This window comes from Lepidochelys kempii, chromosome 5, assembly GCF_965140265.1.
Source record: "Lepidochelys kempii isolate rLepKem1 chromosome 5, rLepKem1.hap2, whole genome shotgun sequence".
Classification (NCBI taxonomy): domain Eukaryota; kingdom Metazoa; phylum Chordata; order Testudines; family Cheloniidae; genus Lepidochelys; species Lepidochelys kempii.
The window spans coordinates 126,690,203-126,702,397 of NC_133260.1; the positions used below are offsets into that span (position 1 = coordinate 126,690,203).

General features: G+C 44.5%; 1 protein-coding gene across 1 annotated transcript in view; it reads right to left on the reverse strand.

Annotated features, from left to right (window-relative positions):
• The window catches only part of LOC140912147 (cysteine-rich protein 1-like), a 54,269-nt gene extending 42,296 nt beyond the window's left edge, over positions 1–11,973 (reverse strand). Inside the window, exon 1 of the mRNA XM_073346315.1 lies at positions 11,847–11,973. Coding sequence (XP_073202416.1) covers positions 11,847–11,889 — 43 coding nt within the window. The 5' untranslated portion in view covers positions 11,890–11,973. The remainder of the gene's footprint in view (positions 1–11,846) is intronic.
• Positions 11,974–12,195: the final 222 nt, after the last annotated feature.

Below are 12,195 nucleotides of genomic sequence, written 5' to 3' on the forward strand. Positions count from 1 at the left end.
TGCCTTAACTTCCATGGGTAGGCCACCTGCTTACACCAGGGCTGAATATGGCCCATGAATTTAACGCAAATAATCTTAAAAGGAGGGGAGAAGAGGGGTTTCTAGCAACAGATGACAAAAAGAAGGGGAATGGACCATTTCTGTCGCCAACAAGTTCAACGTCCTTCTACTAAAAATAAACCCCATCTAAAGACTCACGTTGAATTATAATAGCATCAAGTACCTGGCCACCACCAGGGAGGGAAGTAAATTCTTACCCAATTCTTACTCAGTTTAGATTGCATGGTTCATTCCTGGTATATGAGCTGCTTTGAGGCCCTTCAGTTTGGTGTGCAGGGATATAAGGGTAGCTGGGTTTTGAGGATGTTTGCCATTCCCTGTTAAATTCTGCACCCTTGCCCCTCCTCTTTCTCAGGCATCAGTTTGAAGGCACAATGTGGGTAATATTCCCTCAAGTTAATGTTCCAGCTACATGCTTATTCATTGCCTGCTGATGCTTATTTTCTGCACAGACAGTGAGATTCGTAGCACCACCGGCTCTGCTGTGTTTAACAGTAGCCCCACTCTGTCACCTTCTGAGGAGACCAGGGTGTTCAACCAAAGCCGGTGGCCCAGGTTAATTTTCACCATCTCTGTCCTCCTCAGTGAGATGAATTATAGACATGGAGCCTAGCTAATCAACCTGCTTTCTCAGCTGTCTCAGAGAATCCGCTGTATCTGAATGTGTGGCCAGCTACTTGATGCCAGCTGGTTGATGAAACAAATTGACACTGGTTAATTTGCTTTAATGTACAAGGTATTAGGGTGAGCAGTTTCTCGGCCATACTGACATGGTTGTATGCCATGTGGTTGGTCCCAGGATACTAGAGAGACAAGGTGAGGGAGGTAATATCTTTTATTGGACCAACTTCTGTCCCATAGAAGAGATCACCTCACCCACCTTGTCTTACTGATTTGAGTTGTCGCTCCCATTGATGTCAATGGGGGATCATTGCCCAGGATTAGCTAAGCAGAGGGTTTCCTTGCTGTACGTTTGTGCCACCCCACATCACAGGGGGAAGAGGGATAACAGCTGCAAAATTTGGTTATTTGGGTTAGTCAAGTCCCGAGAGGACTGTAAGTAGCTTCAGAGGGACTCAGTCAGGCTAGGAGAATGGGCAACACAATGGCAGGTGAAGTTCCATGCTCATAAATGCAAAGTAACGTGCACTGGAAGGAAAAAATTAAACTACTCACACACCGTACAGGGTTCTAAATTAACTGTATCTACTCAGGAAAGGGACCTGGGCATCTTAACAGACAGCTCTGGTCAACGGTCAAAGAAGCAAACAATGTTAGGATGCGTAAAGAACAGGATTGAGAATTATCTGGCAATATACTAATGCCTGTATATTAATCAATGGTGCAGCCTCACCTGGATAGTGTGTGCACGACTGGTCACCCCGTGACCTTGGACAAGTCATTTCATCTCTGGGCTACCCCATCCGTAACATGAAATAATAGTCCTTCCTTTTCTCCCACTCTTTGTCTGACCTGCTCATTTAGGCCTTGGCTACTCAGGGATTTGCCAGAGGTGTAGATGCACCACCCTGGGCACGACTTACACTAGTGCAATATGATTGGTAGCAGTGCGGTTTATCTTAGTCGGAAACCTTAGACTGTCAGCTCTGTGAGGCATTGACCATGACTTATTACATGGCTGTGCAGAACCTAGCACTACGGAAATCCATAAAACTCTGCTGGTGTGTCTAGCCATTGCTGTAACATGAATATTAAATAATGTAGATAAAGTGCTTGCAGCATCCTATCCATATATTGTAAGCTCTCTGGGGCAGGGACTGTCTCTTTTCTAGTTTCTGTAGGGGACCTGGCACACTTAAACCTTCTTAGTTATAGCATCTGGTACAGAGACGTGTTTGGGGTCCATGCCAGTGTTATACACACCTGCCTCACCAGGGCTGCCTAGCTTGTGCTTGTGCTATTGTCAGACTTTCTATGTCTGGATGTGGAATGGGTTGAGAATAGAGACAAGAACCTCAACAGTCAGATGTTTGTTTTGCAAAGCCAGGGATGATTCCATCGTTCTGAGCATAGGGTCAGGTAAAAGCTTCTGGCTTTGGCTCATCTTTAGTAAAAACACAAATCAGGTGGTGTTTATAAAAATGACTTATCGCCTCAAGTACCCTGTGAACTCAGCTAAGAAACCTGAGCTTGGAAAGAAGTAATGTTTCAGCACATCTACAATGTCTGCACCCCTTCCATCATACTTTCCATGATTCTTCTTTAGTCTCCTCATTACACACACAATAGCCGTGTGGATCAGTCATAAGCAACAGGGCAAGGCTGCGTGTTCTTATACAACGGCATCTCTGCCTCTCCCTGTCACTGTTGTGAATCAGTGTCCACTTCGGGGCTACTATCCGTGTGTGTTTTGTAAACTGAAATGAAAGGCCGCCTCCTTCACTGCTGTAAATTGGCAGAGCTCCATGGACTTCAAAGTCAGTTTAAGTTTGAACTGCAAATGTATCGTCCCCCTGAGTTTGATTAGATAACGTCAGGGAATCCAGAAGCTTCTTAAATGCCACATAATGGAAAAATGAATCTGTATAATGTTGGTTTTCAGTCAGTTCACCACCAGGGACGACAGTTATTCAGAGAGACATGGTGAGGGTGAGGTGATATCTTTTATTGGGCCAACTTCTGTTGGTAAGCGAGACAAGCTTTCGAGCCACACAGAGCTTTTCTTCTTCTACACTGCCTAGTTCCTCAGACACTAAGGTACCAACGAGATGATGGACCTTATTTATAAGGTCAATAAGGTAACAGTAAATACTAGTATAAGACAAGGCTTGGCTATGGGTCACATTGTCTGGCTCTTAATAATAATAATCAGTTATATAACACCTCCTCCTCAAGCAATCTGGTTCACCCACTGAGCTAGCAACACCACTTACAGGGGGATTTTTGCCATTGCACTTTAGCTGAGGTTTCTGCAGAAGGGAATTGCCTGAGTGCAGCATGGGATCCCCTGAGTCCAAGGGAGCAGGAGTTGTGTACATTTTGAACATCAACAAATTACACTAAGTAAATGCACTGAGTGCATCACTGATTTCTCCCCTTAAACTGAGGAGGGCTGGCTGGAAAACAAGAATTCCATTTTGCAAAACATTATGAGGCTCTGAAATTTGTTTGCATTCTTTATCAGAACGAACCCAAGACCTCTTGAAAATTTTCATGAAAGACAACATGAGAGAGACAGACCCCAGTTTTGTTTGAAGTATTTTGGCATTTGAATTTACACAAAAAATAAAAATTTTGCATGGACAACTTAGAAAAACTTTTTTTAAAAAAAATTTAAACCTCTTCTAGGTACCAGCTTTTGATGTGCAGTTAGGAGCCAGTGGTCCATCTGAGTTGGCCAGGACTCAACTAAAGGTTCGCAGAAGAGGAAAGGAAGAGATCCTCCCCCCACACACCTGATCTGGCAGAGGATGTGAGGAGATCAGTGTAGCCGGCATATCCAGATGCCAGGGAGGACTCGCATGCTATATGAGCAGTGGGCCAATTTATTGAAGCGCAGCTGGACAGAGACTTGCAAATCAAAATCAGCGAATTGATACCAAGGACAGGTTGTGAGGCAGTGGAATTTGCTAAAAAACTGGAGTTCATCCATTCAGCAGCCCAGCAAGAGAAATAACAGCTGCTAGTGAGGAAGGTGTAAGCTGATCACCCTCAGCTCAGTAAGTACAAAACTGTGTCTAAGATGCATGATGTGAAAGGGGATTCCGATGATTCTCACAAGAACCCCACTTGCCCATGCCCCGGGGCTCCAGCTCTAGGAAGACAGGGGGAGATAGATGTAGGAGACTTTGGCAGTGCTTTGTCATCTGAGGATCCCTGTACACTGGGGAGACCTTGCTGTGACGGAGCAGCACAGAGCTCCCCCCTCACAAGGAGCATCTGGCCCCTAATGTTCTAGCCACATGCCCAAACGCCTCACGAGTCATCCAGTCCTTCAAGCTGGTTGGCCTGTGGGACACTAAATTCACCACATCTGGAATCATATGCTCAGTTCTTCCTTAGTCCTTTATTAAAGCCAGTTAGCCAAAGTCCGGGTGTTGTGGGGTGGGGGGAGAGGGTCCATTAAGAGGAGAAATCAGTGAAACCAGTCAGATGTATTCTTGACGTAATCTTGTTTGTTTGCAAAATGTGCACGCAGTCTGTTTTCCCCCTAAGCACAATAGAAACAAACAGCGGGCAGTTTCCTGGCTCAAAAATCCCCATGGCTGCTCTTCCAGCAAGTTCTGTGCCCAAGAAGTCCTGCACCTCTGCGTCCTCTCCGGGTCATGCTCACCGCTCCTTCACTTGGCTGGCTGCCTCCAGCACACACCACATGCAGTCCATCTCCTCGCCCCTGCGTTAGCCCGTTGGTCCGCACGCACAGCACCTTGGCCCTCAGGCCCAGCTCTGGTGCAGCCTTTGCCTGTGGCAGACCCTCCATTATTGGCAGCTGTTTTGACTACAGAAGGGGGTTGGATTGTTTATTCTGTCGGGCCTGAAAGAGTGCTTCGCACCCATTGGTTTTCACAAATGCTGTGATTCTTTCGATCAGTCCCTGGCTGGCAGCTGTTAGCACCTTTCAGTGGGAGCCAACAGGAGCGCTGGCTCCACAGACACTGGCAAAAGCTGCAGGGCGTGGCCTACAGAAAGCAAGTATAGCCAGTTTTCCATTGCACAAATGCAATTGTCACCTCAAGCCATGGCCCATGCTTGCAGGTGTGGGTTTGGTCTGTAGATCTTCTGTGTGCTGGTTTTTGAGTGAGCTGCTCCATCTCGTCATGCACTCTGACAAAGCTAGGACTGGTATTTTCTGCCTGTGGCAGAAAGGCTTCTCTCTGATAGCTCTTCACTTCTTTTTTTTCCCCACCCAGCATCTCAGATTTCATCAGCCTTTGTGAACGGTGGCTTGCTAAAGAGTGTAATAACCCTGACGCAAGTGCAGAGTGAACTTGGTACAAATCCATTTCACCTTGCTCAGGCACAGCTTCAATCACATCCTGCCTCCTCCTGACGCACAGACCTGACAGTGGAGATATCCTTTGTGAAGGGAGGTTACAAAAATAATTGCTCAGAAAGAAGACAAAAGAATAGTCAGGGAGGGTGCAGTTTAAAAAGGTCATGTAATGAAAGAATCTATTCAGAGCTGCTCATTAGCAGAGCCACTGGTGACCCTGAGTTACTTCCTCCCTTATCAGGCTAATGTGACCTAGATACAGTTCTGGTGATGCAAACATTCCCCTGACTTGGATCATATAGGGCCCAAATCTTGCCACCACGGATGTCAATAGTAAAATACCCATTGAAATCAGTGCAAGTGATAGGAGCAGGTCAGCTATACTTGCATAGTGGCCACAAACATTATCTGTCCTGTGATCCCCTGGCAGGTGCCTGTCCTTCACCGAGTTGCTGGGCTGGCAGGGCTGTTTACATCAGTGATGTTAGTCATGTGTGCCCTCTCACCGTGCATTGGTAATGCTGATAATGCCTGTCCTCTAACCATGCTGGCAGCATCTGAAATCCAAATGAAGGTCACATAGAACAGGTCCCCTGAAGTCAAGGAGAAGATATCAAATTGGAGCTTAATGACCGATCTCCTCAGCCCAGACCAGGACTAGGGAGCACAGGGGCTGTTCATTTAGGCCCCTATTCAGGAAGGTACTTAAGCACATGCCTAACTCTAAGCAGGTGAGCAGTCCCAGTGACTATCAATGGGTCTATTCATGTACTTACAGTTAAGCATGTGCTAAAGTGTTTTGCTCAATCTGTGAGCTAGAGAGCCAGCGGGAACTCCAGGGTGTCTCTGTAGGCCAGCAGCAGCCTGAATAAAGAAACACTCTTACAGTCACTGTAGGCAAGTCCTGTTTCTTCTTTACAGGAGGAGCATTATGCAGACCACAGAAGCCTTTGAGTCATAACACCTGACAAACTAACCTGATTTGCATTGGAAATGTAGATCAGAGACAGGTCAAATACAGAAGCCAAATGAGCAGTTGGCCAGAGAATGGCAAAGCTCTCTCTTTTTTTTTTTTTTTTTTTTTTCATTTTGCTTGAAATTTTTCTTCAAAAAATTTCAAGTTTTAAGCAAAAACCCCCAAACCAAAAATGATTTGTTTTGGGGTTTTCACTGAAAATCTCAACAATTTTTTTAAAAAATTCATGAAAATTCTTTTCATTGAGCAAATACTTTCCATAAAAAAAACAAAATACGTTTCAACAAGAAAAACTTTGACCAGCTCTAGTGAGATTGGAATCAGTCCCTGAGAACAAAAATAGAGACCACTCCTGCACCAATATTGAAAATAAGGGCAAAAGTAACCTTGATTTCATAGATTCCAGGCCAGAAGGGACCACTGTGATCATCTAGTCTGGCCTCCTGTGTAACACAGGCCAAAATAAATCCTAGAGCAAGTCTTTTAGAGAGAGAGCCAATCTTGATTTAAAAATGTTCAGGGATGGAGAATCCACCGCAACCCTTGGTAAGTTGTTCCAGTGGTTAATCGCTCTCATTGTTAAAATGTACACCTTATTTCCAGTCTGAACTTGTTTGAGCTTCAGTGGAGCAGGATGGGCTCTGGGAATGGAGATAGCATGAAAACTGCTTTTTTGCAGTATTCTGGCATAGCTGCGTCTGTTGGCTGTGGTCTCTATCCCAGTGTAAAGAGGGACAGGATACAAGACCTTCAGTCATTTAGAACCTGCTCCAACAGATCACTGCGCATGGAAAATGCCAGTCTCTGTGGATCTGAACATTATGTTCATGCTAAAATAGATCTGTTTATCTCTACAGCAGTATATGACACTAAGCCTTAGGGTCGGTCTACAAACAAAGTTGCACCTGTTTAACTAAAGGTGTGGGGTGAAATCCTGGCCCCACTGAAATCAATGGGAGTTTGACTTCAGTGAGGCCAGGATTTCACCCACGATGTTTAAACTGATTTAGTTAACTGATGAAAAAGGCTGTGTGGACACACTTAAATCAATTTTAAACCGGGACAATATTGGTTGTGCTTCTGTTGGTAAATGTACAGGTGCAAGCTAAGCTAATATAACCAGCTTTAAATTGATCTGTGTCTATACACGGGTTTTCATCCATTTAAATCAGAGGTCCCAAAACTGGGGGACATCCCCCCTGCGGGGCGCAAAGGAACATTAGGGAGTGCATGGCTGGGGCCCAGGCAAGCCCCTACAGGGGACAGGGGCAACCCAGCTCCATTCCTAGCTCCAGCTGCTGGCCCTACGCCCGGGGCCTCGACTGCTGGCCTCGTCCTCCAGCCGAGGCTCCGCTCCCGGTCCCGCCCCACCCCCAGCTGTGGCCCCAGTGTCCTTACCAGTTCCCCAGTACCTGTGTCCACATCCCCCCTTCTTGGGGCTGCGGCCCCACACCTGGCCCTGGCTTGCGGGGGAGGGCGTGGACAGAGGTTGGGGGGCATGAGGTAAAATTTTGGGGAACCACTGATTTAAATAAATCATTTTATAGCTGCTTTTGAGTTAAACTGGTGCAATTTGCGTGTTCAGACACAATTATTATCACTAATTATTACTAAAAATAAAAATGCATAATAGAATTGCAATATGATCTGTGGTTTTTCAAAAATAAATATTTCAAACAGCCATTTCAAAATATCAAATGATATCAGTTCACAAACAGAACTGTACCAAATTTTTATTCTTAAATTAACCCATTTTTTTGGCTGAAAGTTATGTTCCTTGAAAAAATCTCATGCAAATCATTTCTTTAAAACTCCATAATTTGTCCAATCTGCATCATATTTATAACCAAAAAAAGCATCTAGACAAACAATCTCTTTATAAAGTTTAAGCCTCATGTGATTTTAAATGATTGAATTATCAACCCATGAAACTCAGGGATTACAGTGGATACAGAGGGTGAACGATGCTGGTAGGTAAGGTTATAATGAAGCACGCACTATTGTAACCACTTAAGCAGATACATTAGCTGCTAACAAAGAAGAGCGTCTATAAAATCATGCAGTTCCTGTGCACCAAACTCTGACGTTTTAAATAATCCATCAAAACATTTTTTAAAAAAGGAAAATAATGAAGCTGTTGAAATAAGACCTGTTTTATGTAGCAAGCCACAACATTTCCAATAATGCAGTGAGTGACACATTCTTAAGCAAGTAACAGAGGAATTAATTTGCTACAATGAAAGTGTTCCATTGCCTAAGAGGGCTTGTATAAATTTTGCATAATGTTTGGAAGATATATATCCCCCATAATAAACTTCCTTCAATTAGAATGAATTAGCTCAAGGTCATTTCCTATTAATGTGAGTACTAAAAATCAAGGAAATCACTAGTTATGGCATTCACCTCCCCCGCAACCTCTCTCCAGATGTCTTCCCGCCAAAACTAATACCCAAATGCATTCACCTCCACAGCAAACTCCCTCTTATATCCACTACACAACTGCCCACAGTTACACATTCAATTTCTCAAAGTCGCACTCAACTTTATTTCTGGCGGGGCAGAGTTAAGGTTGTTTGGTGCCTGAATTGTGCATTCCCATGCTTTAAAATGTTTGGTTTCTCTTTAATTTAACCTTAACCCTGAATTTCCCAGGTTTTTAATAATGTCTTTTAATATGATTTACAACATTCTTGTAAGATTTTTTCCCCCTGAAATCACTGAGATGTTCTCCCATCTTTAACTCCAGCTCCTGAAGGGTGGGGAGTATGTGGATATATATATTATGACAGGGTCGGGCCAGATGGCTACAGGAGAGTGATAGAAGGCAGATATATTAGCCCCATGTTAAGTAGGTCCCTTTCCCCTGGGTAAGGTAACAGGGAAGGTTCCAGAACAATCAGGAACTTTCTGGAAACAATTAAGGCAGACACGCTGATTAGAACACTGCAGCCAATCAAGAAGCTGCTAGAATCAATTAAGGCAAGCTAATCAGGGCACCTGGGTTTAAAAAGGAGCTCACTTCAGTTTGTGGTGTGCATGTGAGGAGCTGGGAGCAAGAGGTGCAAGAAGCTGAGAGTGAGAACGCGTACTACTGGAAGTGTGAGAAGTACAAGCATTATCAGACATCAGGAGGAAGGTCCTGTGGTGAGAATAAAGAAGGTGTTGGGAGGAGGCCATGGGGAAGTAGCCCAGGGAGTTGTAGCTGTCACACAGCTGTTATGGAGCCACTGTAGACAGCTGCAATCCACAGGGCCCCGGGCTGGAACCCAGAGTAGAGGGCGGGCCCAGGTTCCCCCACGTCCCTCCATCCCTGTAACTCCCTACTTGATACCGGAGGAGTTGACCTGGACTGTGGGTTCCACCAGAGGGGAAGGTCTCTGGCCTGTTCCCCAATCTATTAGGTGGATCAGCAGAGACTGCGGGGATTGTTCTTCTTCCTTTCCCCATGCTGGCTACTGATAAGGCTAACTGAGTGAATGGCAGATTTGAGCCACGAAAGTGGCCAAACTGAGGGCTGCCGTGAACCTCTGAGGCAAGCAAATCCGCCAATAAGCGCAGGACCCACCAAGGCAGAGGAGGAACTTTGTCACAATGTATCATATCAAATACGAGCACACATGCATAGGCCCACATGCTCTCTTCACGGTTAATAGAAACCTCAGGAAAGTGCATTTTTCCAGGCAAACTTTTCATGATGTGTGTCTATGAAGAAACAATGCAATGACAGCAATGGGCTAGATTGTCCCCTTCCTGGATTTCTCCACTATAAAGCACAGGAAATTCTGATTGCCCATTCATGGAATCTCTGCTTTTATTATTTAATAGTGGGGGGTAATGGGATTTGTCCCCTAGTCAACCACTGCAGAATTGACAGGGGACTTAACCCAAGGAAGCCACACAGTACCCGAGGTCAGTGCTATCTGAATGGAGACCATTTGCATCCGTTCTGCCTCCTGAATCTAAGGCCCCATAGCCACGCAATTTGCTCTCCAATGTGCACATCATCCCCCAGGCAACTGCTTCATTCAGGCCCACTCGGGGGCGGTTTCAGAGAGCAGGAGGGGACAGCGCATGAGTTAATACTGATAAGGCCACCGTGAACAGGTTATGGTGCTCCCACGGGGTAGACCAGAGTGGATGTTCCTACAACAAGCACTGATTTCCCCCCGTTCTGCCTCCTCTAGTCCTTGCTTTGGCCCGTCCCAACCAGTGGAACGGATCCCCTTGGAGCACCCAGGGGCTTCCACGAGGTGATGAGAGGAGGGCAATGTTGTGCAGGTAGCAACCTCCTTTCTGGGCCCTGTCACCACCTGGATCCACTCATTTCTCTGCCTCTGCCCACACAGGGGTAATGCGGCTCATGGTGCGGAATTACCCTTTGGTCACAGATGGGACCTTTTGGCTAGGGATCGGAATCTTAATGAGACGCAGCAATGAGGACCTCACCCTGCTATGCAGACCTTTTCTGGGCATCTTGGGTAATTTTAACCCCAGGAAACAGAAGTGGGAACAGTGGGGAGACAAAGGGCAAATGGAAGAAGCTGCTGCTGGCTTTTAGTGGACTAACCTAAAATGGAACAAGATGGATTCTTCCAAATGCCAACCTCTTCCTGGAAAGCCAAGTGAGTCTTCATCAAAACCCCCTTCTCTTTCGAGTGCTCCCTCATGTCCTATAAGCATGGATTTGTGAGCACCCTATCAATATACTCCCCCCTACCCTTCGTAGTATTCAAGAACTGAGCTCCTGATAACCCTATCCCATAGCCCAACACATGGCATGCACGGTCCTCAGAGTAGCTGGTGATTTAAAAATAAAAAGCCAAAATTCATCCTATAAATCACTTGAAACAACTGCTAACTTAAAAAGTGAGCAAACCTTTTCCATGTATCTTTTTGCACTGTAGACCCATTCTTGTTTCTCTATCACTTTGTACACTGTAGCAGTCCTATTTCATATGAAGCCAAGCGGTATTATAAGGGCCTACTGCACCATTGCAAATATGATCTGAGAAACTATAAATCACTTCTAGGTTCCGAAAGATATTTTGTAGCTTTATCTTATCTTATCAGTTCATTAATAAAAGCAGTTAACACATTCATAGTACTTTTTGAAACATGTTGAGTAAACTTTTCCTGTCCATTGCCAAAATATTTCATAGCAAATTTGGAAGGAAATTCATATTAATCCTGTTTAATTTTGGAGGACTGATCTTGAGGTTTTTCTATCCAGACATCCACATAATTCAGAACTGATTATATTTATACACAGAGAGACAATGTATTAAAGAGGTTGCTTGTTGAGGTAATGTTTTATTACACCAACTCCTGTTGCTCAAAGAGACAAGCTTTTGAGCTTTACAGAGCAGCATCAACTTAAAAATCATACTTCTGTCTGAAAATGCTTTTCCTTCAGTTATTAAAAGTATCATCTAAGACTAAAAGAAATTAGAGAAAAAGTGTTTCTCTCTATTTTTGTTCAGTTTATTCACTTTGTGCAATCGCCAGCACTTCTCATAGTGCCGCTGCCCTGGTATAGTCAGAGTGAGTCAGCTTCTCCGGTTTGTGGGGGTCTTTCACACAACAACAGGGGAAGAAAAATATTTTTAAAAACAGAAAAATGTGATTTTTTTTAAGCACAAAAACTGGAACAGGGAATGAGAAGCAGGTGCAATCACTGAAATGACTTTTAACTGGCTATCTGAAACTGATTAGATATCTAGCGGATGAAGTGCCATGATGAACGGAGGGTCACTAACTGCAAATGTAAGAAAAGTAGAACAGAAAGTGCCTGGCTTCATTTACCATTTAAAGAAACATAAAAAAAAAGGGCTCTTGCTTCCAATGGAAGAAACTTACCAAAGTAAACGGGCTTTCCGCATATGGGACAATATGAAATCATCTTCAGGGCTCCTCGGCACAGCACACAGCATTGAACAGGGCTCGTATAAAAAGCCTTCTCTTCAGCTAAAGCAACAGGAAAACCATGGCCAACAGCAAGACAATGACGTGTTCTGCTTTTGAAGCAGGATATTGTGGTTATAGGTAAATGAGAGCGCTGTAGTGTAAGAAGCTGAGTTCAGGGGCTTTATTACGTGAAGAATTAATTTATCTTTTTGAACCAAAAATGTAGACTTTAAGAAACACTTCTTCTCTATCACCAGAGGAGAAACACTGGAACCAGTTTAACTTCACCTCGTGTGCAGCA